Source organism: Oncorhynchus tshawytscha, linkage group LG11 (assembly GCF_018296145.1).
Source record: "Oncorhynchus tshawytscha isolate Ot180627B linkage group LG11, Otsh_v2.0, whole genome shotgun sequence".
NCBI classification, from domain to species: domain Eukaryota; kingdom Metazoa; phylum Chordata; class Actinopteri; order Salmoniformes; family Salmonidae; genus Oncorhynchus; species Oncorhynchus tshawytscha.
In genome coordinates this window covers 32423668-32449393 of record NC_056439.1, presented here as the reverse complement: position 1 = coordinate 32449393, position 25726 = coordinate 32423668, and the positions used below count along the sequence as shown (strand labels likewise).

At 42.1% G+C, this 25726-nt stretch overlaps 3 protein-coding genes across 4 annotated transcripts in view; all 3 read left to right on the top strand.

The window, feature by feature from the left end:
- LOC112233179 (autophagy-related protein 2 homolog B) overlaps positions 1 to 14139 on the top strand; it is a 32626-nt gene extending 18487 nt beyond the window's left edge. The window contains 16 exon segments of the mRNA XM_042330423.1: positions 6646 to 6890; positions 7467 to 7778; positions 8255 to 8396; positions 8399 to 8480; positions 8664 to 8817; positions 9454 to 9555; positions 9729 to 9807; positions 9936 to 10146; positions 10466 to 10472; positions 10592 to 10659; positions 10830 to 10951; positions 12212 to 12381; positions 12471 to 12587; positions 12725 to 12853; positions 12856 to 12925; positions 12928 to 14139. Coding sequence (XP_042186357.1) covers positions 6646 to 6890; positions 7467 to 7778; positions 8255 to 8396; positions 8399 to 8480; positions 8664 to 8817; positions 9454 to 9555; positions 9729 to 9807; positions 9936 to 10146; positions 10466 to 10472; positions 10592 to 10659; positions 10830 to 10951; positions 12212 to 12381; positions 12471 to 12587; positions 12725 to 12853; positions 12856 to 12925; positions 12928 to 12971 — 2054 coding nt within the window. The 3' untranslated portion in view covers positions 12972 to 14139.
- Positions 14140 to 18569: 4430 nt separating this feature from the next.
- On the top strand, positions 18570 to 20529 carry noxred1 (NADP-dependent oxidoreductase domain containing 1). Of its 2 annotated transcripts, XM_024400620.2 has the most exons (5): positions 18570 to 18852; positions 18946 to 19126; positions 19379 to 19533; positions 19646 to 19844; positions 20030 to 20529. In XM_024400620.2, exons 1-5 carry the CDS (start codon positions 18690 to 18692, stop codon positions 20235 to 20237), a joined length of 906 nt encoding a protein of 301 aa, XP_024256388.1. In that variant the 5' UTR covers positions 18570 to 18689; the 3' UTR covers positions 20238 to 20529. The 2 variants fall into 2 exon arrangements, with proteins under 2 accessions (XP_024256388.1, XP_024256389.1); XM_024400621.2 differs by lacking the exon at positions 20030 to 20529 and having other exon boundaries at positions 19646 to 20013.
- Positions 20530 to 20671: 142 nt separating this feature from the next.
- On the top strand, positions 20672 to 24538 carry LOC112233178 (protein TMED8-like). The gene is made up of 6 exons (XM_024400622.2): positions 20672 to 20822; positions 21795 to 21906; positions 22134 to 22233; positions 22338 to 22434; positions 22672 to 22965; positions 23124 to 24538. Exons 2-6 carry the CDS (start codon positions 21797 to 21799, stop codon positions 23339 to 23341), a joined length of 819 nt encoding a protein of 272 aa, XP_024256390.1. The 5' UTR covers positions 20672 to 20822; positions 21795 to 21796; the 3' UTR covers positions 23342 to 24538.
- The last annotated feature ends 1188 nt before the right edge of the window (positions 24539 to 25726 follow it).

Below are 25726 nucleotides of genomic sequence, written 5' to 3'. Positions count from 1 at the left end.
GCTTCCTGGTTCGGGAAGGTAAGGGGGAGCCATGTCCACCTGGTGGCGGCGTCCGGACACATTGGGGTGCTGGGGGTGGCTCCTACACACCGCCCAGTGTCAGTGGGACCCTCCCGTCATCACAGACAACCAGGGCTACACGCCACTACACTGGGCCTGCTACAACGGTATGTACTGACAGAGGGACGGCGGGCGGCCAGAGGCCACAAACAAATACACACATAAACATAGCGCGTCTCCAACTCACCACAGCCAGCTTCCGGAGGGCACGAACCGAGACAGTCCGCACAGGAACCTTAAGAGTCCCTCAGACAGAGAGGGGCTGAGTGTTTGTTCTGAGAAAAGACATAAGGAGTGATGTTTCATTTAAGTTTCATGAGAGTGATTGTCATGTTTATCCGCACACTAAGACAGTCAGAACGCACCTAGCCTCTTGTCTGTAATCCACGTGGGAGGAGGGGAAATGATACATTTTGTATGAACAAATATTTTAATAAAATCATTCATGGTATGTAAGCAACAGGACTTTTGATGGGACATATTACATTATTAAACCTACCTGTCCTTTGGCCTCTAGAAAGTAAATGATTCATTAATGTATTCTTTCTTGTGATATTTATGTCATCATTTTGTGCCTTCGTTAGTTACTGAGGGAGGTTAGGAGAGTAGGGGCACCTGTATGAGCGACGAGAGCTGGTTTTACATGTAAGCATTCACTAATAGGAAACCAAGTCAGTTAGGAGAGAAGACTAGTAGACACCCAGCAGAGTAATTTAAATGCAAGTTGTCAACCGTGATATTAGTTAGCACTGACACCATTAACCCCGATTCTAGCAACATACCCCAAACACTCAGTTCCACAACCATCAAGTTAAAATGAACTAGAACCCATTCCACATCATGTCAAATCAAAATCAAATCAAATGTATTTATATAGCCCTTCGTACATCAGCTGATATCTCAAAGTGCTGTACAGAAACCCAGCCTAAAACCCCAAACAGCAAGCAATGCAGGTGTAGAAGCACGGTGGCTAGGAAAACTCCCTAGAAAGGCCAAAACCTGGGAAGAAACCTAGAGAGGAACCAGGCTATGTGGGGTGGCCAGTCCTCTTCTGGCTGTGCCGTGTGGAGATTATAACAGAACATGGCCAAGATGTTCAAATGTTCATAAATTACCAGCATGGTCAAATAATAATAATCACAGGCAGAACAGTTGAAACTGGAGCAGCAGCACAGCCAGGTGGACTGGGGACAGCAAGGAGTCATCATGCCAGGTAGTCCTGAAGCATGGTCCTAGGGCTCAGGTCCTCCGAGAGAGAGAAAGAAAGAGAGAAAGAGAGAATTAGAGAGAGCATACTTAAATTCACACAGGACACCGGATAGGACAGGAGAAGTACTCCAGATATAACAAACTGACCCTTGCCCCCCGACACATAAACTACTGCAGCATAAATACTGGAGGCTGAGACAGGAGGGGTCAGGAGACACTGTGGCCCCATCCGATGACACCCCCGGACAGGGCCAAACAGTAAGGATATAACCCCACCCACTTTGCCAAAGCACAGCCCCCACACCACTAGAGGGATATCTTCAACCACCAACTTACCATCCTGAGACAAGGCCCGAGTATAGCCCACAAAGATCTCCGCCACGGCACACCCCAGGGGGGGGCGCCAACCCAGACAGGAAGATCACATCAGTGACTCAACCCACTCAAGTGACGCACCCCTCCTAGGCACGGTATGAAAGAACCCTAGTAAGCCAGTGACTCAGCCCCTGTTAATAGGGTTAGAGGCAGAGAATCCCAGTGGAAAGAGGGGAGCCGGCCAGGCAGAGACAGCAAGGGCGGTTCGTTGCTCCAGAGCCTTTCCGTTCACCTTCACACTCCTGGGCCAGACTACACACCATCATATGACCCACTGAAGAGATGAGTCTTCAGTAAAGACTTAAAGGTTGAGACCGAGTTTGCGTCTCTCACATGGGTAGGCAGACCATTCCATAAAAATGGAGCTCTATAGGAGAAAGCCCTGCCTCCAGCTGTTTGCTTAGAAATTCTAGGGACAATTAGGAGGCCTGCGTCTTGTGACCGTAGCGTACGTGTAGGTATGTATGGCAGGACCAAATCAGAGAGATAGGTAGGAGCAAGCCCATGTAATGCTTTGTAGGTTAGCAGTAAAACCTTGAAATCAGCCCTTGCCTTGACAGGAAGCCAGTGTAGGGAGGCTAGCACTGGAGTAATATGTTATATTTTTTTGGTTCTAGTCAGGATCCTATTTAGCACTAACTGAAGTTTATTTAGTGCTTTATCCGGGTAGCCGGAAAGTAGAGCAGTAGAGCTTTGCAGTAGTCTAACCTAGAAGTGACAAAAGCATGGATACATTTTTCTGCATCATTTTTGGACAGAAAGTTTGATTTTTGCAATGTTACGTAGATGGAAAAAGCTGTCCTTGAAACAGTCTTGATATGTTCTTCAAAAGAGAGATCAGGGTCCAGAGTAACGCCGAGGGCCTTCACAGTTTTATTTGAGACGACTGTACAGCCATTAGGATTAATTGTCAGATTCAACAGAAGATCTCTTTGTTTCTTGGGACCTAGAACAAGCATCTCTGTTTTGTCCGAGTTTAAAAGTAGAAAGTTTGCAGCCATCCACTTCCTTATGTCTGAAACACATGCTTCTAGCGAGGGCAATTTTGGGGCTTCACCATGTTTCATTGAAATGTTCAGCTGTGTGGCATCCGCATAGCAGTGAAAGTTAACATTATGTTTTCGAATGACATCCCCAAGAGGTAAATATATAGTGAAATCAATAGTGGTCCTAAAAACGGAACCTTGAGGAACATCGAAATTTACAGTTGATTTGTCAGAGGACAAACAATTCAGAGAGACAAACTGATATCTTTCCGACAGATAAGATCTAAACCAGGCCAGAACTTGTCCGTATAGACCAATTTGAGTTTCCAATCTCTCCAAAAGAATGTGGTGATCGATGGTATCAAAAGCAGCACTAAGGTCTAGGAGCACGAGAACAGATGCAGAGCCCCGTCTGATGCCATTAAAAGGTCATTTACCACCTTCACAAGTGCAGTCTCAGTGCTATGATGGGGTCTAAAACCAGACTGAAGCATTCCGTATACATTGTTTGTCTTCAGGAAGGCAGTGAGTTGCTGCGCAACAGCCTTTTCTAAAAATGTTGAGAGGAATGGAAGATTCGATATAGGCCGATAGTTTTTTATATTTTCTGGGTCAAGGTTTTGGCTTTTTCAAGAGAGGCTTTATTACTGCCACTTTTAGTGAGTTTGGTACACATCCGGTGGATAGAGAGCCGTTTATTATGTTCAACATAGGAGGGCCAAGCACAGGAAGCAGCTCTTTCAGTAGTTTAGTTGGAATAGGGTCCAGTATGGAGCTTGAAGGTTTAGAGGCCATGATTATTTTCATCATTGTGTCAAGGAATATAGTACTAAAACACTTGAGTGTCTCTCTTGATCCTAGGTCTCCTGGCAGAGTTGTGCAGACTCAGGACAACTGAGCTTTGAAGGAATACGCAGATTTAAAGAGGAGTCCGTAATTTGCTTTCTAATAATCATCTTTTCCTCAAAGAAGTTCATGAATTTATTACTGCTGAGGTGAAAGCCATCCTACGGCATTACTGTCTTTCAGAAGCTAGTCGGAAGACTTCCAGTTTGGTGTGGCGACATTTCCGTTCCAATTTTCTGAAGCTTGCTTCTCTAGAGCTCGGGTATTTTCTGTATACTCAGGGAGCTAGTTTTTATGAGAAATGGTTTTAGTTTTTAGGGTGCAAACCTGCATCTAGGGTACTTTGCGCAAGGTTAAATTGAGTTCCTTCAGTTAGGTGGTTAACTCATTTGGTCTCTGGCGTCTTGGGTAGACAGAGGGGTCTGGAAGGAACATCAAGGAATCTTTGTGTCGTCTAGGAATTTATAGGCGACTTTTGATGTTCCTTGGTTGGGGTTCTGAGCAGAGATTTATTGTGCAATGCAAACGTGAGAATACAATGGTGGTTCGATAGTCCAGGATTATGAGGAAAAAACATAAGGATCCACAACATTTTATTCCAGTTCCCAAGAAAGCTAAAGGTAACTGAGCTAAACGACTACCGCCCGTAGCACTCACATCCGTCATCATGAAGTGCTTTGAGAGACTAGTCAAGGACCATATCACCTCGCCCTACCTGACACCCTTGACCCCTCAATTTTGTTTACCGCCAAATAGGTCCACAGACGATGCAATCTCAACCACACTGCACACACTGCCTAACCCATCTGGACAAGAAATACCTATGTGAGAATGCTGTTCATCGACTACAGCTCGGCATTCAACACCATAGTACCCTCAAGCTCGTCATCAAGCTCGAGACCCTGGGTCTCGACCCCCTGTGCAACTGGGTACTGGACTTCCTGACGGGCCGCCCCCAGGTGGTGAGGGTAGGCAACAACATCTCCTCCCTGATCCTCAACACTGGGGCCCCACAAGGGTGCGTTCTGAGCCCTCTCCTGTACTCCCTGTTCACCCACGACTGCGTGGCCATGCACGCCTCCAACTCAATCATCAAGTTTGCGGACGACACAACAGTGGTAGGCTTGATTACCAACAACGGCAGAGACGGCCTACAGGGAGGAGGTGAGGGCCCTCGGAGTGTGGTGTCAGAAAATAACCTCACACTCAACGTCAACAAAACTAAGGAGATGATTGTGGACTTCAGGAAACAGCAGAGGGAACACCCCCATCCACATCGATGGAACAGTAGTGGAGAGGGTAGCAAGTTTTAAGTTCCTCGGCATACACATCACAGACAAACTGAATTGGTCCACTCACACAGACATCGTGAGGAAGGGGCGCAGCAGCGCCTCTTCAACCTCAGGAGGCTGAAGAAGTCGGCTTGTCACAAAAGCACTCACAAACTTCTACAGATGCACAATCGAGAGCATCCTGGCGGGCTGTATCACCGCCTGGTATGGCACTACACCGCCCTCAGCCGTAAGGCTCTCCAGAGGGTAGTGAGGTCTGCACAACGCATCACCGGGGGCAAACTACCTGCCCTCCAGGACACCTCACCACCCGATGCTACAGGAAGGCCATAAAGATCATCAAGGACATCAACCACCCGAGCCACTGCCTGTTCACCCCGCTGCCATCCAGAGGCGAGGTCAGTACAGGTGCATCAAAGCTGGGACCGAGAGACTGAAAAAGCAGCTTCTATCTCAAGGCCATCAGACTGTTAAACAGCCACCACTAACATTGAGTGGCTACTGCCAACACACTGTCAATGACACTGACTCTACTCCAGCCACTTTAATCATGGGAATTGATGGGAAATTATGTAAATATATCACTAGCCACTTTAAACAATGCTACCTTATATAATGTTACTTACCCTACATTGTTCATCTCATATGCATACGTTGATACTGTACTCTATATCATCGACTGCATCCTATGTAATACATGTATCACTAGCCACTTTAACTATGCCACTTGGTTTACATACTTATCTCATATGTATATACTGTACTCGATATCATCTACTGTATCTTGCCTATGCTGCTGTACCATCACTCATTCATATATCCTTATGTACATATTCTTTATCCATTTGATTTGATTTCACAAAAGTAACACATTACAAAACAGAAAACCCATTATACAACTAACACAGCAAAATATCTTATTAACAACGTACATGTTCATTCACAATCGACATAAAATGGCAGCTACTCTCAGTACGATGCTATTCTTCACTTCAACCGAGCAGGGCTAATATTACTCTCTTCAAACTTAACTCTAACTTCCTCAAGACGTTACTAAGACACACCTTAAACACTCTTGACATGTTAGCGAGTTATAACATTTAAATTACTATTTTTATCATCGGTAAAGTACCTGAAAACAGGGGAGAAATAATCATGAGAGTGATACGGTGTTGTATTCTCAATTCAACGTTTAGTTCAATGAGAAAAGACCGCGATTTTCCCCAGGAATATGGGTGGAGACCAGAGCAATCGATCTCCGGCTCATAGATTAAGAGCATTACGTAGATCACAGATGAACACTTTTAGGCACCACAAAATAAAGTAATCAATATAACGTTTACACATTACTCTCACAATTCGTACCCTTTGACAGATTTTAACTTTAACACAATTATATGAATGTTATCAATACTGAATGCATCTTTTTAACCTTAGATGTTTTAAGATCCTCACATACTATGAACTTACTAATACTTTTTAATGTATAACAGGCTATGAATATTTCCTTTCACACATTCACACAGGCAGCCCAATTGTGATATTTTTTTTCACTGATTGGTGTTTTGACCAATCAGATCTGAAAAAGAGCTGATGTGAAAGTTCTGATGTGATTGTTCAAAAGAAAAATCGGTGGAAAAAAGATCAGAATTGGGCCTAAGAACCAGCATCATGCACTCTCACTCACTACCATTTAGAATAAATTGAGCAGATGGATAAACATTCTTTTTTAATGGAAGAAAGCTGTTTGAGTCAGTATTCCTATTCAGACAGTAACTTCTTAATCTAACATTGTTTGACGCTGGAGAAAACAGAAATGTCATGGTAGTGTTTATGTTTACAAGTCATTAATTCACACATTTTGTCTTGTGTGTCAGCCCACCCAACCAAAGCCCACAGTGATGAGTCCAGGCCAGAGCTGATCTTCAGGCTGACACTGGGGAACCTGGCTGTATGTGTTCTCCACATTGACCCCCTGCCCCCAGCCCCCTTCTCCCCATGGCTGCTGACTTCTTTAGGATGGTCTGCTCTCACCAGCTCCATGCAGACGGACTCATCCAGTTTAGGGCAGCTTTTGATGAAGCCTGCCCCTACGACCACATCAGGTGATCTTATTGACATTGTCTGTTAATATTTTTGAATCTCCTTTACCTCCTTAGTAACTTGACTGATTCAACCTCATTTTGCATATGTCAAATCAAATTTTATTAGTCACATGCGCCGAATACAACCGATGTAGACCTTAGTGAAATGCTTACTTACAAGCCCTAACCAACAATGCAGTTTAAAATAAATTTAAGAATAAGAGATAAAAGTAACAAGTAATTAAAGAGCAGCAGTGAAATAACAATAGCGAGACTATATACAGGAGAGGTACCGGTTATTTTAGGTAGTGTGTACATGTAGGTAGAGTTATTAAAGTGACTATGCATAGATGACAACAGAGCGTAGCAGTGGTGTAAATAGGGGGTGGGGGCAATGCAAATAGTCTGGGTAGCCATTTGACTAGATGTTCAGGAGTCTTATGGCTTGGGGGTAGAAGCTGTTTAGAAGCCTCTTGGCCCTAGACTTGGCGCTCTGGTACCGCTTGCCGTGCAGTAGCAGAGAGAACAGTCTATGACTAGGGTGGCTGGAGTCGTTGATCATTTTTAGGGCCTTTCCCGGACACCGCCTGGTATAGAGGTCCTGGATGGCAAGAAGCTTGGCCCCCGTGATGTACTGGGCCGTTCGCTCTACCCTCTGTCGTGCCTTGCGGTCGGAGACTGAGCAGTTGCCATACCAGGTGGTGATGCAACCCATCAAGATGTTCTCGATCTCATATGTGTCCTCTATCTCTCCAGGTTTGTGGCTCTCCAGTTTTCGGCGAAAGAGATCAGGGTGCCTTGTGAGGATCAGGCGACGAGTGGTTAATCTGCCCATGCCTTCCGTCCTGCTAGCTAACGTTCAATCGCTGGAAAATAAATGGGATGAACTGAAAGCACATATATCCTACCAACGGGACATTAAAACGGTAAAATCTTATGTTTCACTGAGTCGTGGCTGAATGACGACATTAAGAACATACAGCTGGCGGGTTATTCACTCTATCGGCAGGATAGAACAGCAGCCTCTGGTAAGACACGGGGCTGGGGCCCATTTCTGTAAACAACAGCTGGTGCACGATATCTAAGGAAGCCTCAAGGTTTTTTCTCGTCTGAGGTAGTGTGGTCTACAGCTTATCATGAGATACTCTATCTAGCTAGAGTTTCTGTATTTTTTGTAGCTGTCTAGATACCACCACAGACACTAAAACCGCACTCAATGGCACTAAAACCGAACTTAACTGTGATTCTAAATACTGTTGTGAGGATATGGACTCTGCTGTCTGCTGAGTTAAAATGTTGTTTATGTCTGGCCAGCCGGAGGCTCCAAGCCTCAGCATGTTGGATAACTAGTACATTTAGTCTGTCTATTGCATTGGTGTGAAAGGTGTGTTTATTGTCTCAGGATCGGGACGAGGATCCAGTGGTGAATAAGTTGATCCCAGACTCCATTGAAATCAAAGACAACCACTTTGGCCAGCCCCTGGACAGCAGCGACTCCAGCAGGGGAGCCCTGAAGTTCCCCGTCCCAGAGGTGCGCTACCTCATCAGATCTCTGTCATCTGGCACCTCTACGGAGGGAAGGACTTTGGGAGCGCTACTTTCACCTCCTCTCCTGCTAGAAGTCGGGGGTGAGTGTGTTTGTGCTTTGGACTGTTCAACTGTTCTTTATTACAACAACAATACTAGGAGATGTGATTGAACTGAGATTGTGTCAAATGACAGGATGGGGAAAGAAAGAAAAGGATGTAGAGTAATGGTCAAAAGGTGCAACAGATGATCAAGTGTTCTTTGTTAATGTTTGGGATATGTTGAAGGTGTACCCCACACAGGACCAGCCTAAAGTCCCGGCAGTTGTTCATCATCCAGGACCTGGAGATCAGAGACAGACTGGCCATCTCCCAGATGAACAAGTTCCTGTACCTCTACTCCAGCAAGGAGATGCCCCACACTGCCCACTCCAACATGGTGAGAGACATTATGCATATAGAGAGAGACTGAATGATTGGCTATGAAAAGCCAACTGACATTTACTCCTGAGGTGCTGACCTGTTGCACCCTTGACAACCACTGTGATTATTATTATTTGACCCTGCTGGTCATCTATGAACATTTGAACATCTTGACCATGTTCTGTTATAATCTTCACCTGGCACAGCCAGAAGAGGATTGGCCACCCCTCATAGCCTGGTTCCTCTAAGTTTCTTCCTAGGTTCTGGCCTTTCAAAGGAGTTTTTCCTAGCCACCGTGCTTCTACACCTGCATTGCTTGCGGTTTGAGGTTTTATGCTGGGTTTCTGTACAGCACTTTGTGACATCAGCTGATGTAAGAAGGGCTTTATAAATGCATTTGATTGATGTAGAGTAATGTCCATGTGATTGTGGTCACATTAAAGACATGATAGTGGTTAAGGCATGGTTATGCTGAATGTGTTTGTTTGTGGTTCTCTGTAGCTCAGTTGGTAGAACATGGCTCCAGCAACGCCAGGATAGTGGGTTTTAATCCCAAAACCACTCCTACTTTAAAATGTATGCACGTGTGACTAAGTCACTTTGGATAAAAACATTTGCTAAATATTATATATTTTTCTTTGTTTTCTTGCAGCTAACAGTTCAGGCTCTGCACATGTGTCCAGAGACAGGTCAAGCACCCCTGGAATGCTGTCTGCGAATCTCACTCATGCCCCTTCGTCTCAACATCGATCAGGTGAGCCAGAGACAAACGTGCTGGTTTTATCCAGTTAATCATACCTCTTTCTGAGGTTTCCAAAAGATTTCAAGGCATGGAAATGTAATGCTTTCACATACTCTCATTTAACACATTTTCAGTTATACTAATGATCCCTTTGAAATTACCTTGGCTTTTTTATTTTCTTGTAGGATGCATTGTTTTTCTTGAAAGACTTATTTTCCAACCTTGCTCCTGAAGTTGAGATATTTTCTCCACCTGATCAAGAAGGTAAAAGATCCTTGGCTAGAGGCTTGTACATTATGAACAATGTAGCATATTGAGTAGATTTGAATCATTTCATGATTTTGTCTCTGAGCAAAATGTTGACCCTCGATGATGCATTTGTTGGTCTGCAGCCCTGTGCGTTTCAATGAAGAAGCCATCTGCCCCAGAGGTGTCCGGCAGCTTCACTAAACATGGAGGTGGGAGCCAGGACTCAGGACTTCTCTCTGTGCCTGCCCAGAGCCGCTGCAGCATCAACGGCCTCACCTTATCCAGTAACAGCAACACTGGGGAAGCTGAGGCTGCCACTGCATCATCCTTCACTGACCAGCCCATCTTCTTCAGGTAGGTGTCCCTTACTCTGTAGAGGTGGACAGGCAAATGATGTCATTTGGGTTAAGGCATAACTTATCTTCATCTTACTATATGTGTTCTACACACAAATAATGAAGTGTTTTGAGTTTTGCTAGCAAATTATGAAATATTTGTTTGATTTCCCTCAGTTTTGGTTTACCTCTGAAGTTCCTATTCGTCTGGATTACCATGGAAAACACGTTTCAATAATCTCTAAAAAACATACTGTATACAAACGGATTCCAGTGTTGACAGACTTGACAACTGGTGTTGTGCAGCCTACATATTGTGCAATATTTTGGTTAACCAGCGCTGATGTACAGTATTCAAATGCAGAAGCTCCATTTATGAAGAATGTGCATTTCTTACTCTCACAGTAGAATATTTTGTTGATGTTTCTTGCACTGCTCCTCTGTTTCAGTGAACATTTGCTGAGACTGTGATTGGGTTGACACAGTTGAATTGCTCCGAGCTGAAACTAAGGAGATTATGCTACAGACAAGGGTAGGTTTAATCAGTACAGTCCCTTCATATTAGTATGATTTGTTATGACAGGACGTACCAACACTTAATTGGGTTATTCCTGATGTTAAATGATGACACACAATCTGCTATGTCTAGTATAAAAAATACAGTATGCCGAAACCATAAGAACAGTCTTGGTTTTCTTCCAGACTGTTGGGAGTGGACAAGCTCTTTTCCTATGCAATAAATGAGTGTCTGAACGACATCAAAAAGAACCAGCTGCCAGGACTGTTGGGTGGCGTGGGACCTATCCACTCGCTGGTACAGTTGGGTAAGTAGGACATGTGTAAGTTGATAAACTGGTTTTGAAGCACTGTAATGTATTTACCTATTAAATCAGACAGTATTTTGCCTGTTCCTAAAATTACTGTTTTTTTTTTGCAAGAAGATTCTGTCTAAGCCTCTCAGAACCACACAATATATTATGACTAAGGGCATGCTTGTTTTGGCCAATTGGTCCACAATGGAAATGAGTCTAAGCTTTTGGTTCAACCTAAAGACTATTGTTATACATAGACTGAGTGTACAAAACATTAGGAACACCTTCCTGATATTGAGTTGCACCTCCCTTTTCCCTCAGAACAGCCTCAATTTGTTGAGGCATGGACTCTACAAGGTGTTGAAAGTGTTCCACAGGGGTGCTGGCCCATGTTGACTCCAATGCTTTCCACAGTTGTCAAGTTGGCTGGTAGCGGATCTCCCCTCCGACTTGCTTGTTCTATCTCATCCCACAGCTCAATTGGATTGAGATCTGGTGACTGGGCAGGCCACTGCAGTAAGCTGAATTCACTGTCATGTTCGTGGAACCATTCCTTGACAATCCTAGCATTGTGGCATTATCCTTCTGAATTTTTTGTTATTCGCAGGTGGATAAACCGCTGCCATGAAGAGATGCACCGGATTGGCAATGATGTTCCGATATCATGTGGCATTCAAACATTGCTCCACTTTTATCAAGGGGACCAATGTGTGCCATGAAAACAAACCTCACACCATCTCCACCAGCCTGCAATGTTCACATGTGGCATGAAGGATGCATGTACTCATTCTCCATACCCTAGTCCTCCTATTAGTGTGAAACAGCAGGAATCAGGATTCATCAGACCAGGCAAAGTTTTTCCAATTCGCCAGTGTCTTCGTTCCTTAGCCCATTACAACTACAGTTTCTTGTTTTTTTGCTGAAAGAAGTGAAACTAAGGTCGTCAGCTGCCATACCCCATTCGTGTCAAGGTATGACGAGTTGTGCATTCTTTTATTGGTCTTTGGGCAACAATTTTGTACTGGCCTAACAGTTTACTAACTGTAGCCCATCAGTTGCTCTGCACAATTCGTGGCAGTCTCCTTTGTCCTCTTTCGTCAAAGGCCCATTTTCGACCACTGGTCGAATGTTTTGTACACCCAGTGTATATCTGAGAGTATGTTAATGTGTAGATGTCTTAATAAACCAAAGTCAAATCAGAAATCCTGATCTAATCAGCCGTTTTTGCATTAACCAAATGATAACACTTTTCCTTTTCCACCTCGTGTTCAGTCCAGGGATTTAGGGACCTGGTGTGGCTCCCGATAGAGCAGTACCGGAAGGATGGTCGGGTTGTATTGCGATTGCAGCGTGGTACTGCCTCCTTTGGAACCTCCACAGCTATGGCTGCTCTGGAACTTACCAACCGCATGGTGCGGTTGAAAAAAATAAAATAAATACATGTATAGGTTGTAACTGTCCTGCATCTCTTTTCAACTTGTGTGTTACAAATTTATCAGGCTCCATGTAATGCAAAACTATTTGTTTGCAGGCAGCAGCAGAGATGGCCTATGACATGGTATCTCCAGGATCTGATGAGGGAGACAGAATAAAACAGTTCTCTCATTACAGATTGTCCCATCAGCCAGTTGATCTCCGGGAAGGTGTAGCCAACGCTTAGTGTTGTAAAAGAGTTAACTTGCATGATGCTAACATTTTGCATCTCATTTTTTTGTAGTGCTGCTTGGTGTTACGCACTACAAGATTGAATACAGGATGAAGTCACCTGTCATGACTGTAATAAAGCATGCTCAATATTCGTGTTCCTCACAGGGAATCACTGACACTTCTCTGACCATCTATGACACGGCCACGCGTGAGCAGCGTGGAATGACCGGGGCAGTGGGTGGGGTCCTTCGACAGCCCCCCCCCCCATATCTGTGGTCAAGCCTCTCATCATGGCCACTGAGGCCACCTCCAATGTGCTGGGGGGCATGAGGAACCAGATTCACGCCAGGAAGAATCCCAGAAATGGTGGCAAGGGGAGGAGTGATGGCCGACGGCTTTCCAATGACTGAACTGATGGTTGTTCAGAATGAGGGCAGTGTATTTTCCTTCAAAGAAAACATCCCTCAACTGTTGCAAGGCCCAATGAGTATTACAAGCTGGAAGGATCTGGTTCTGCAGATGTAATTATTTGAGGTAAAATGGAGTGTCGCTGAAAAGTCAGTGCTGGTGTAAATGAAACACAATTAGACTTGTGGCGGTTGGAGCTAGTGTGAATCAGCTTGTGTTACCTTTTATATCACATTTTCTCTTGCAGTGCCTTCATGGTAATATTATACTGTTGTACTACCATATGTTAGACAAAGGGACCCGTAGGAGCAGCTAGTGTGCAGAGTCAGAGGTCACTGTGCCATACTGTAGATCATAATTGATTACCTTGGCTATAGGATAGGACTGGCTTGTTTTCAATGTCGATAATCTTTCCATAATGGTAACGGTAGTGCATCATATCCTAACATGGTACAGAGATGAGTACAGCACATCTATAGTTTGTCATATTCAACATTTGCTTATCCTAATTTGTGTCAAATAACACTAATATCTCAACGAGATGCTGTAAGCTATTGAAGTGTATGTCCCATAACATTTTATACAGTGTACCATGTATATGTGTAGGCTTTATAACTAACTATTCTATGTAACATTTCTTGCAGACAGCATCCTAAAATATATTCTCAGTGTTGTGGTTAAAATGTATAGATCTGCATTTTCAATTACAACTGACGTTGTAACTGTGACCAGTAAAATGGTTGACATTTTATAAATATAAAATTGAGAAGCAGTCTGTGCCCATCTATATTACACATTTCACATAAATGTCACTATACTTTTCCCTAAATCCTCTTGTGCTGTCTGGTACTTAGTCTTAAATATCATGCCCATGTTTGCAATATTGTTTGTAGGCATCTGTGCTTATTTTGGAGATGGCTGATATAATTGTGATGCAGCCTTTAAATATGCTCTACAACCCTGAGTTGTTTTGGACAGTGGTTCAATACAAAAATGTCTAACTGTTAATGTAATGGGAATTGTAATGTATGTGATAAGAGAATTGTTTATTGTACATAACTGTACAGTTGATCTTCACAATTTGTATTAAAATCATGTGATATTCTTTAAAAGGGGAAATAAACGATGTAATGTCCACTGAAATATCTTGCCTCGAGAAGCCAAACGTTATTCCGTTTATAATGCTCATCAGTGGAGGCACCCACAGGTTGGTTACCATAGAAACAGTGGGGAAGCAACAAACAGGACAGAGTTGGTAAGTTTGCACTCGCATACCGTTCTGTAAATAATGATACAATATTGTAACATTACACTGTAATGTCATACAATGTGTCGAGTAAACACTGAAATATTGATGTTATCCTCCACTCTGCAGAACTTTTCCGATGATGTTGGACTTCACTGTAAATCTTAACAGCCTTGGCTTCGAGTGTGGATTAAGTGAAAATGAAAAAGAATTCATATTCCTTCGTGCACGCGCTAATGGATTGGCTGTATGTGGATGTGTACATGCAGCATTCTTGTGCAAACTTGCATATTCATTGAGGTATGCTTGGAAACTCACAAAACAATATCCCACACAATACAGTACATCACTCTAGGCCAGTGGTCACCAACCTTGTCTGAGTCAAGATCACCTTCGCACCTGCTGCGCTCTACTGCTCAGATTTTTTGTTATTTTTACATTAACCTCACACACACAGTTTTGTAAGAATAAGGTTTGGGTAGTAGGCCTAATACATTATCACAGCATATTGGCTATATGATTGGCCTGCCAATATTGTTAATCAGACCATATATTTAAATTCTCGAGCTGTGATACCAAAATAGATACGTGTAAGCACAGTGAGGCACTGTGAAGCGTGAATTGAAATAATTCGCTTTTTTATTTTACTGGATTTATGGTACCTGCATCTGATGGTCAACGACATCAAATCACGACGTCGGTGATCTTCAGGTCGAAAAGTCGAAGCTCTAGAAAGATGCCCGAGTGTCCGACTTGGAATTCCGAGTTGGATGACCTTTCAAAAGATTTTTCCCAACCGCTTCTCACCTCTCTCCTTTCCTCCGGTGAGACTGACCAGAGAGAGAGGACACCGTCTTCCACCTGATGGCAAAACTCGAGTTGCACCGCATCTGCCTCATGCACAAATTCATGTTGTTCCTATGACCAGTGAAAGTTAAATATTCCTTAACATTAAAATCGACACGTCGAGATGCTAATAATAATAAAACGCAGGGCTATCGAAACTTGGCTACTCATTCATTGCAGCTGCAGCCCGAGCGGAAGTACGGAGAAGGGCGTTTTGTAATAGTGTTGAATAAAAACAGTGACAGTGCTGAATATAAACATGAACTCACTCATAAAAACAGCAGCTCTTTGCTGTATTCGTTGACAGTCTCTCTGTGGTCATGGTTATAAAAGTTATTAAATCTTACGTAGGCTAGTAGCCTATTAAACCCCAATGTGGTCATGGAAGCTATGTAGCCACGGTGATTTGAGCTATCCGATTGGGCAGAGCATAGGTGCACTCGATTTAGTTACAGATTCGACTGGTCTGCCGGGTAGGTGGAGTTTGTTTCATGGGAACACTTTCTACCCGGTGCGCAGGACTTTTGAATCAACTGCACCTACCATAACATCTCAACATGATTTTTGAAAAGGAGAGCAAGCCTTTATCGTTCTTTGGCTTTTCTACAGAAATATTTGGTGATTGATTATGAATGCCTTGAAGATCGACCAGTTGGCGACCACTATGTCTAGGCAATCATTTTGTTAGACCTACTTAGAAAATAATTATATATATTATATACACAGTTGAAGTCGGAAGTTTACATACACTTAGGTTGGAGTCATTAAAACTCGTTTTTCAACCACTCCACAGATTTCTTGTTAACAAACTATAGTTTTGGCCAGTCGGTTAGAACATCTACTTTGTGCATGACACAAGTCATTTTCCCAACAATTGTTGACAGACAGATTATTTTGCTTATAATTTACTGTATCACAATTCCAGCGTGTCATAATTTACATACACTAAATTGACTTGTCTTTAAACAGCTTGGAAAATTACAGAAAATTATGTCATGGCTTTAGAAGCTTCTGATATGCTAATTGACATAATCTGAGTCAATTGGAGGTGAACCTGTGGATGTATTTCAAGGCCAACCTTCAAACTCAGTGCCTCTTTGCTTGACATTATGGGAAAATCAAAAGAAATCAGCCAAGACCTCAGAAAAAGCATTGTAGACCTCCAGAAGTCTGGTTCATCCTTGGGAGCAATTTCCAAATGCCTGTGTGGTTATGACAACCACACAGCTGTCATAACCCTCAGGAAAGAGACACGTTCTGTCTCCTAGAGATAAACGTGCTTTGGTGTGAAAAGTGCAAATCAATCCCAGAACAACAGCAAAGGACCTTGTGAAGATGCTGGAAGAAACAGGCACAAAAGTATCTCTATCATCAGTAAAACGAGTCCGATATCGACATAACCTGAAAGGCTGTTCAGCAAGGAAGAAGCCACTGCTCCAAAACCGCCATAAAAAAGCCAGACTACGGTTTGCAACTGCACATGGGGACAAAGATCATACTTTTTGGAGAAATGTGGTCCTCTGGTCTGATGAAACAAAAATAGAAATGTTTGGCCATAATGACTATTGTTATATTCGGAGGAAAGAGGGGGACGCTTGCAAGCCGAAGAACACCATCCCAACCGTTAAGCACAGGGGTGGCAGCATCATGTTGTGGGGGTGCTTTGCTGCAGGAGTGACTGATGCACTTCACAAAATAGATGGCATCATGAGGTAGGAAAATTATGTGGAAATATTGAAGCAACATCTTAAGACATCAGTCAGGAAGTTGAAGCTTGGTCTTCCAAATGGACAATGACCCCAGGCATACAAAGTTGTGGCAAATGGCTTAAGGACTACAAAGTCAAGGTATTGGAGTGGTCATCACAAAGCCCTGACCTCAATCCCATAGATAATTTGTGGGCAGAACTGAAAAAGCGTGTGCGAGCAAGGAGGCCTACAAACCTGACTCCGTTACACCAGCTCTGTCAGGAGGAATATACCAACATTTATCCAACTTACTGTGGGAAGCTTGTGGAAGGCTACCCGAAACGTTTGACCCAAGTTAAACAATTTATAGGTAATGCTACCAAATACTAAATGAGTGTATGTAAACATCTGACCCACTGGGAATGTGATGAAAGTAATAAAAGCTGAAATAAATAATTCTCTCCTATTATTCTGACATTTCACATTCTTAAAATAGTGGTGATACTAACTGACCTATGACAGGGAATTTTTACTTGGATTAAATGTCAGGAATTGTGACAAACTGAGTTTAAATGTATTTGGCTAAGGTGTATGTAAACTTCCGACTTCAACTGTGTATATATATACACAGTACCAGTCAAAAGTTTGGACACTTACTCATTCAAGGTTTTTTATTTTACTTTTAAATTTAAACTTTTTTCTACATTGTAGAATAATAGTGAACACAAACTATGAAACTATGTAACCAAAAAAAGTGTTACATAAATCAAAATATATTTATATTTGAGATTCTTCAAATAGCCAGCCTTTGCCTTGATGACAGGTTTGCACACTCTTGGTGTTCTCAACCAGCTTCATGAGGTAGTCACCTGGAATGCATTTCAATTAACAAGTGTGCCTTGTTATAAGTTCATTTTGTGGAATTTATTTCCTTAATGTGTTTTGAGCCAATCAGTTGAATTGTGACAAGGTAGTGTGGTATACAGAAGATATCCCCATTTGGTAAAAGATAATAATAAGAAGAGACTTGCTTGGGCCAAGAAACACTAGCAATGGACATTTGACCGGTGGAAATCTGTCCTTTGATCTGATGAGTCCAAATTGGAGATTTTTGATTCCAACCGCTGTCTTCGTGAGAGCCAGAGTATGTGAATGGATGATCTCCACATGTGTGGTTCCCACCATACAGCATAGAGGAAGAGGTGTGATGTTGTGGGGGTGCTTTGTTGGTGACACTTTCTGTGATTTATTTAGAATTCAAGGTACACTTAACCAGCATGACTACCACAGAATTCTGCAGTAATACGCCATCTCATCTGGTTTGCATTTAGTGGAACTATCATTTGTTTTTCAACAGGATAATGACCCAACACACCTCCAGGCTTTGTAAGGGCTATTTGTCCAAGAAGGAGAGTGATGAAGTGCTGCATCAGATGACCTGGCATCCACAATCACCCAACCTCAACCCAATTGAGATGGTTTGGGATGAGTTGGATCGCAGAGTGAAGGAAAAGCAGCCAAGAAGTGCTCAGCATATATGGGAACTCCTTCAAGACTGTTGGAAAAGCATTCCTCATGAAGCTGGTTGAGAGAATGCGAAGAGTTTGTAAAACTGTCATCAAGGCAAAGGGTGGCTACTTCGAAAAATCTAATCTAAAATATATTTTGATTTGTTTAACACTTTGATTTGTTTAACACTTACTACTTGATTCCATACGTGTAATTTCATAGTTTTTATGTCTTCACTATTATTCTACAATGTAGAAAATAGTAAAAATAAAGAAAAACCTTTGAATGAGTAGGTGTGTTCAAACTTTTGTCTGGTACTGTATATATGAGATAGTCTAACAGTAAAATCCATTTTATTTTTTGTTGAGAAAGCATTGGCCTACCAAGACAAATTGAAGACATAGATATGGTTTTACTGCCATCAAATATATCTAAAAAAGGAAAAGGTCTGACTGTTGGTGTGCTTGGAGGGGGACACATTGGAAAACAGCTGGTCCAAGTGCTTCTTGAAAAGAATGGCCTAAAACCATCACAAATCAACATTTCCTCAAGGAGGCCTGAAACTCTAGGTAATTGAAAAATAAAATGAAAGGAACAATTGGCATGAACTACAAATATAACAATGTATTGAATGTAATGTATTTTCATCTTTTAAATAACAGAGGAATTTGTGAAGAGGGGTATCATGTGTTACTTTGACAACCAGCGATTGGTGGCCTGGGCAGATGTGCTGTTCCTCTGTTGCCTTCCCTCTCACCTACCCAAGGTGTGTGCAGAGCTCCAATCCCACCTACCAAAGCACTGTCTGGTGTACAGCTTCCTCTCTGCCGTACCTTTAAACAGGTAAAAACAAATGTATTAAAATCCCCTAAACCCTTGTGTTATTGGCACTTGTGTTATTGGCACTTGTGTTATTGGCACTCGCATTAACATCTGCTAACTATGTGTATGTGACAAATAAAATCTGATCTGATTTGAAGAAATATTACCTGCTATTCAAATCATTGTCCCCAAAAAATGTCCTCAAAAACTCATATCTTTGTATTACTCCATCCACACCCGCTGGATTTTATATTATGTTGCGTTTTTTTAAAGATTGGCACAGCTTCTTGGTCACAGCTTCATTCTCAAACCACAGTATGAGTTTGTGGCTTGTGACTCTGTCAACATGTGGCTTTCCCGAGGTCATGTGACCGCGGCTTTGAAAGACCCAGAAGTAATAGATGCATCCTGTCCTCTTGCCATGAGAGGTAGGTAATTCTTGGTGTGAACACTTACTGCATATTTACTGTACGAGATGTAAATGTCTGATGATGTATTGAGACATACAAGATAAGATATCTGATACATTTTCATATTGAGGTGGGCTCTGTCTGGATCCAAAGTGGCTGTTTGGGTTGTTGTACAGTCTCTTGAACATGTGCACCGCGGCAAATGTGGGATCCACTGAAGCTCTTGGGCTGATCAATGAGCTGTTCCAGTTAAAAGGTCCAGGCACTGTGGCATTCATCCTGAACAATTTTGTCCATTCCTCCTATGCATCTTCCCTGACACCAGATGAGTGAGTTTTCATTTAGCACACATTTTGTACAAAGGGTTTTTCTTACTTACATATTTAATGTAACCTGTGTTGAAACTCAAACACACAGGAATAGAAAGACAAACATATATATATATATTTTTTAACACAAATGAATGATTAGGCTAACTAACCATACTTTTTAATTTGTCTCCCATGTTGTCAAGGTCTTTCCCCTGGATTAATTTAGTTGATGTTCAGTCTAAGGAGACACCATTATCATGCTTCATATCAAGAAATAACAGTATGCAGGGTTGTCTCTCTGCTCTATACAATTCAGTAATGGTGGATCCACTGAAGGGAAAGAAAGAGCCTGGAAAACCCAAAGATGGAACTCTGTCTGTCATAACACCAAGTCATTGTAAAAAAATCTGATTTTGTGTGATGTTGATTTACTCTCAAACTGTAACAGAATAAAATAAAGGGATTGAGTATATTTTTTATCAGATCAATTAATGTACCCTTCAAAATGTATAACAATCTCAGGTTATCATCAGGGCATAGGAATAAGGATGGGGACCATCCACATATCTATCCATCCATCATCAATCAACACCAGGCAATTTTTTCTCCACTGCTTTATTCAGTGTTCATCATCATAATCATCAAGCTGTAGGACTAGTTGACGTGGCTTTGTCTGGACACGAAAAGTTTTCCCCTCAACAAAATCTTAGTATTATCCCTGAGTGTAATTGACATTTTGAAGTGTCAGTCACGGTAATATTACTGTAGCCGCAGGTGCGATGTTAATCACATGCTGTTAATCACGTGATTAACATCGTCAAATTCCGCTAATACTCGTTAAATTACGGAAGTACCAAAAATATGTTATTTTCCCTACGGGGATGTTTCTGCGCAGTCTGAACGGAGTTGACAGATAACGTTAGCTACATTTCCGGAGAAAACCTTGAAACTAGCCAAGCAGGAATCCAACAACTCATTATCACATGATTATCTGAGGTAGGTTTTTTATTTACAACTTGTTGACAAGTGACAATGTGTCAAAGAATGTCAGAAGATCATCCGACCAGCTAGCTAGCAATTTTCACGAAAGCTATACTAGCTAGCTAGCATACGTCCAGCTCAGCAGGGCGCAGTCATTGCTCCGCAGCTTGCTACTAGCAACCAAATTGGTTACAAATGTTGAAATTATGTGACCAAAAAAAGATAGCTAGCAATGTAATTTTGTAACCGCGCGCGCATTAGTCGGATTTTGACGTTAGCTAGGCAGCATCGTATTAGTGGAAACCGTTCTCAGGGCAGACCTGGTTGTAGCTGTATGTTCTGAGTCGCGTCGGGGACAATTTTAGCTAACGCTTTTCCTAACCTTAACCTAATTATCATAACCTGCTGTGTATGTTATCCTATCCTGTTACGAAAAGTCACTTCTGCTGGTCAAAACCGGCCGCCGCCCAGAGAACAGTCTTGGTTTTGTTTGTTTCATTCTGTATTTGTTTTTCTTTGATGCATGATCTGAATGCCTTCCAGACATTCTCCTCTAATATGATGGTAACCTGCATTTTAGTGCTGAAGACAATAGGGAGGAGGGAATACAGTACGCGATTTAGGGTGCGTTCCTAAATTCTATGTGGAGTGCCAGGGTGGGCTCAATGTGCCCTCCGCGTTCACAAATTAACTGGCTAGCTTGCTAACTACTTCCAGACACAGATGAGAGAACGCATCACTCTGACCATTTTACTCGCCCTAGCAGAGCTGGTTATTCAGAGCGTTGTTGACTGTAACTGCTGCTAGAAACATTTTTATGGCGCATTTTTTTTGCTGATGTTTACTGACACTGGACATATTCAACGGATGTTGAGCGTTCGTAAATTCGTCAGTTATTCTGCGCTCTGGCACACAGACGAGAGCCAGAGTGAATTTACGAACGCATCCCTAGAGCGAGACTGAAAAGTGTTTATGCATTCATTTTAGCGATGGAGAAATTAGAGGCTACATCGGAGCTTCAATCCAGATTGACAGCGTTGTCGGTTTCCTCTTTCCCCGGGATAACGTCGAAAAACTGGGAGACCAACCCTCTAGACAGGTAACTCACCTGTTGCTGATATTCCTACTCTGATATTTAGCTTTTTAGCTACTGTACTTCATTCCTGAAACATGTGATATAACTAAATGCAATTGAAATACATTACAAAAATGTTGAATATTTAATGCTTTGCCAGTTAATAAAAAAAATAAATTATGCCTCACAAAGCATTGTATGTTGACTTGTGTTTAAAAGTTTTATTAGAATTGTCATCTGTCTGTGTATAGGCTCCAGAGCACAGATCTCTCAAATAACTCCAACCACCCAATAAGCAACCCTGATATGGATGTAAGGAATGACACAGAGGGGTCCAACCAGCCAGCTGAGGTAAACATCATGTCTGCCTAAAAAATTACATGGCAGTGAAATTAATTGGCAATAATGAATATACTGCAAGCACCTATAGACTTGTTGCATGTGTGTGTTTTCAGGTTAATCAGGAGGCTCCTGGTGGGCAGCAGGCCATGGGGGGAGATGTTGAGGAGAACAGCCAAAGTGGGAATAGTCAAAACCCTGGAGAGAGAAAAGGTGACGCACTAGTGTTTCACAATTCCTGACACTTAAGATAACTCATATCTTTCATCCATGTTCTGGAGTCTGATGTTTGTATCGCAACTTACTGATAAAATAAAAATCATGCTGAAAATGTACATTTGACAAAGCATCTCTAATTGTGTGATACTCTACTATCACACACATTTTGAACACTCTGCTCAGGTTTGGTTCCTATGTTGTCCTCACATATAATCTATGGTTGTGCTCTAGTCCAAATGCCCCCGCTAAAGCCTCCTTCCACGTGGACGTCCATGGCAATGAAGGAGCTTAAGGCCAAGCTGCGACTGGAGAAGGACAGTGTGGTGGCAGTGTACAGAGGAGACATTATGACAGTACATGTGCCAACTGTCCCTGAGGGAAAGCGGGTGTGCTGGGAGTTTGCCACAGATAGCTATGACATAGGCTTTGGAATCTACTTTGACTGGACCCCTGTTACCAGCCGGGCCATCACGGTCCACATCAGCGAATCCAGTGATGATGAAGATGAGGAAGATGAGCTAGAAGGTCAGTAAGCATCTCCTCTTTTGGTTTGAAATGTGTTTAGGTACAACACATTTTTTTTTATGTTTCATAATCTGAAAATCTTGGAATGTGTTTGATAACTGATCTCAGATCTGTAATTTGAGGTTGTTGTCTTGAAGACTATTTGTTGTCTCCTGCAGGACCTGTCAACACAGGGGATGTTGAGAAGGGGTCCAAATCATTGGCCAACTCCAACCTAGGGGAAATCTTACCTGTGTATCGTCAGGACAGTCACATGGCAGTGCAAGGTGGTAGTCATGAGTATCCAGGCGAGGGCACTTACCTTCTGAAGTTTGATAACTCCTACTCACTATGGCGAAATAAGACTCTGTACTACAGGGTGTATTACAGTGCCTGAGGATCCAGTCCACTATTGCATATGAATGTATGACTTCGCTTCAAATAATTGATATCTATTTTTGATTCCATAGAATAATTTAGGGTTAATTATAGGTGCATATATTTTTTATCACAATCAGCTGGTGTTGCTCGCTCTAAGGCTACATTTAAAATGTGAGAGGACTAGAGAATTATGGAGCACTTTTTTTTCATGTGTTTTACTGTGAGCAAGATTTTATGAAGCTTTATGTTTGTGCCATGTTCTGGTGTGTTTAAAAGTTTTGTGCAGTGAGTTAAGGCAAATTGCCCATATTTTCAAGATATATATTCTATATATAGTATAGATTTTTATTCAGACACAATTTCAGTGGTGGCAGCAATCAGGGAACACTGATAGAAAGATGGATTTGCTTGGTCAAAAGCTTAAGCAGGAGAGGTGCTCCATAGAACTGGGAGGTTTTCTTTTTGTGTCTACACATTGTTTGATATCATATAATGTTGGTGTGTACTTCATGTATGTCAATTTTTTGCCAAACTTTTTTTTTTAAACGTCAACTTGAATTGTATGATGATCCAAATGCAGTATCTTAAACAATATTTCTGTACAACAATTCCATTATTTTTCTGCATATTGTGATTGGAATGAGCAATTATGTTGATGAAAGTGTATTAGATGTTTCTCTGAGTCCAATCCTAAAGCAAATGGTTACCGCCTGTCTTATTGACAAATAAAAGCCATCCCTGGCACAAAAAGCTCTTATGTAAAATTGGTTCAATATTTACATTGCCAAATCCCTATTTAGTTAGCAGGTTGTCAGGTGATGGGTTGATCTTGGTGGACAATCACAGACTTGTAGATACTAACAGATTCTAAATATTTCTGTATGTGTGACTTGGATTGTCCCTTTTTTAAAGTAAAATGTTATGTACCAATCTCTGTAAAGGAAGATCATTTTGAGTGTGTGTCATTTCTGTGTTGTGTAGCGCTGTATGCACCTAATCATGTTCTAAATTTGATTATAGCCGCCCACACGTAATTTCCAAAAATGTTTGTACCTCAAATGTCTGTGTTGTGCATGTTTCCAAAGATCATGAATTGTGCTGCTAAAATATAAGGCAACTGAAAATAAGTTTCAGTTTTGTACTATACAGTATGTGTTTCTGTTTGTTAAGCTTTCCTGAAAGGTTTTCACAATAAAGAGTCTCATTTGCATTACGGTATGTTACATTTCTACAGCTCTGCCTCATTTGTGTCATGGTACCAGGAAGTAGCCAAGTATAGAGCTTGGTCTCAGCCAATTAATATCCTGATCAAAGCTTTTGGGGTGCATATGTTTGTTACAGTAATGGCTGGCTCTATGTGAAAGCATTGGTGTTAACCTAAGTGCAACATAACCCTCTGAACTGAAAGCATATACACTATATGACCAAAAGTATGTGGACACTTCAAACATCTCATTCTAAAATTATTGGCATTAGCTGCTATAATAGCCTCCACTCTTCTGTGAAGGCTTTCCACTAGTTGTTGGAACATTGCTGCAGGGACTTGCTTCCATTCAGCCACAAGAGCATTAGTGAGGTTGGGCACTGATTTTTTGGTGATTAGGCCTGCTCGCAGTCGGCGTTCCAATTCATCCCAAAGGTGTTCGATTGGGTTGAGGTCATAGCTCTGTGCAGGCCAGTCAAGTTCTTCCATACCAATGTCAACAAACCATTTCTCTATGGACCTTGCTCCTAAAAACCAATGAGGAGATGGGAGAGGCGGGACTTGTGCGCATGTTGATTTTGTCCACCCACACCAGACACGATCAGGACACGCAGGTTGAAATATCAAAACGAACTCTGAACCAACTATATTAATTTGGGGACAGGTTTAAAAGCATTAAACATTTATGGCAATTTTGCTGCTAGCTAATTTGTCCTGGGATATAAACATTGGGTTGTTATTTTACCTGAAATGCATCATCTACTCCAATAATGAATCCACAGATAAAAGGGTAGACTGAGTTTGTTTCTAGTAATCACACCTTCAGGCTTCTTCTTTGGACTTTATATGGCGGTTGGCAACTAACTTTGAGGTGCATTACCACTGCCAACTGGAGTGGAGTGTGGACCTCAGTTCATCTTTCAATCACCCACATGGATATATGCTCTTCAAAACCAATGAGGAGATGGGAGAGGCAGGACTTGCGGCGCATCATGTGTCACAAATAGACCCAAGTCCTATTTTAGCGCCTGGCTACCCAGACCCTCGTTGAAACGCGCAAGCAGTGTGGGTGCAATGATTTATGTGTACATTTATTTTGCGATGTGAGTGGTGTGGTCAGCATGCAGGCATAAGCTACAGACAAACACAATTGCAAACACATTGCATTTGAATACACAGGATTACCATGATGAGATC

What these genes read in the sequence shown, in the direction of transcription:
- noxred1 (XM_024400620.2), top strand. Translation starts at nt 18,690, where the DNA reads ATGGTTTTACTGCCATCAAATATATCTAAAAAAGGAAAAGGTCTGACT. An exon ending in AAGGAGGCCTGAAACTCTAG is followed by an intron (nt 18,853 to 18,945) that starts GTAATTGAAAAA and finishes TTTAAATAACAG; the next exon opens with AGGAATTTGTGAAGAGGGGT. An exon ending in TCTTCCCTGACACCAGATGA is followed by an intron (nt 19,845 to 20,029) that starts GTGAGTTTTCAT and finishes CATGTTGTCAAG; the next exon opens with GTCTTTCCCCTGGATTAATT.
- LOC112233178 (XM_024400622.2), top strand. Translation starts at nt 21,797, where the DNA reads ATGGAGAAATTAGAGGCTACATCGGAGCTTCAATCCAGATTGACAGCG. An exon ending in AAACCCTGGAGAGAGAAAAG is followed by an intron (nt 22,435 to 22,671) that starts GTGACGCACTAG and finishes GTTGTGCTCTAG; the next exon opens with TCCAAATGCCCCCGCTAAAG. An exon ending in TGAGGAAGATGAGCTAGAAG is followed by an intron (nt 22,966 to 23,123) that starts GTCAGTAAGCAT and finishes TGTCTCCTGCAG; the next exon opens with GACCTGTCAACACAGGGGAT.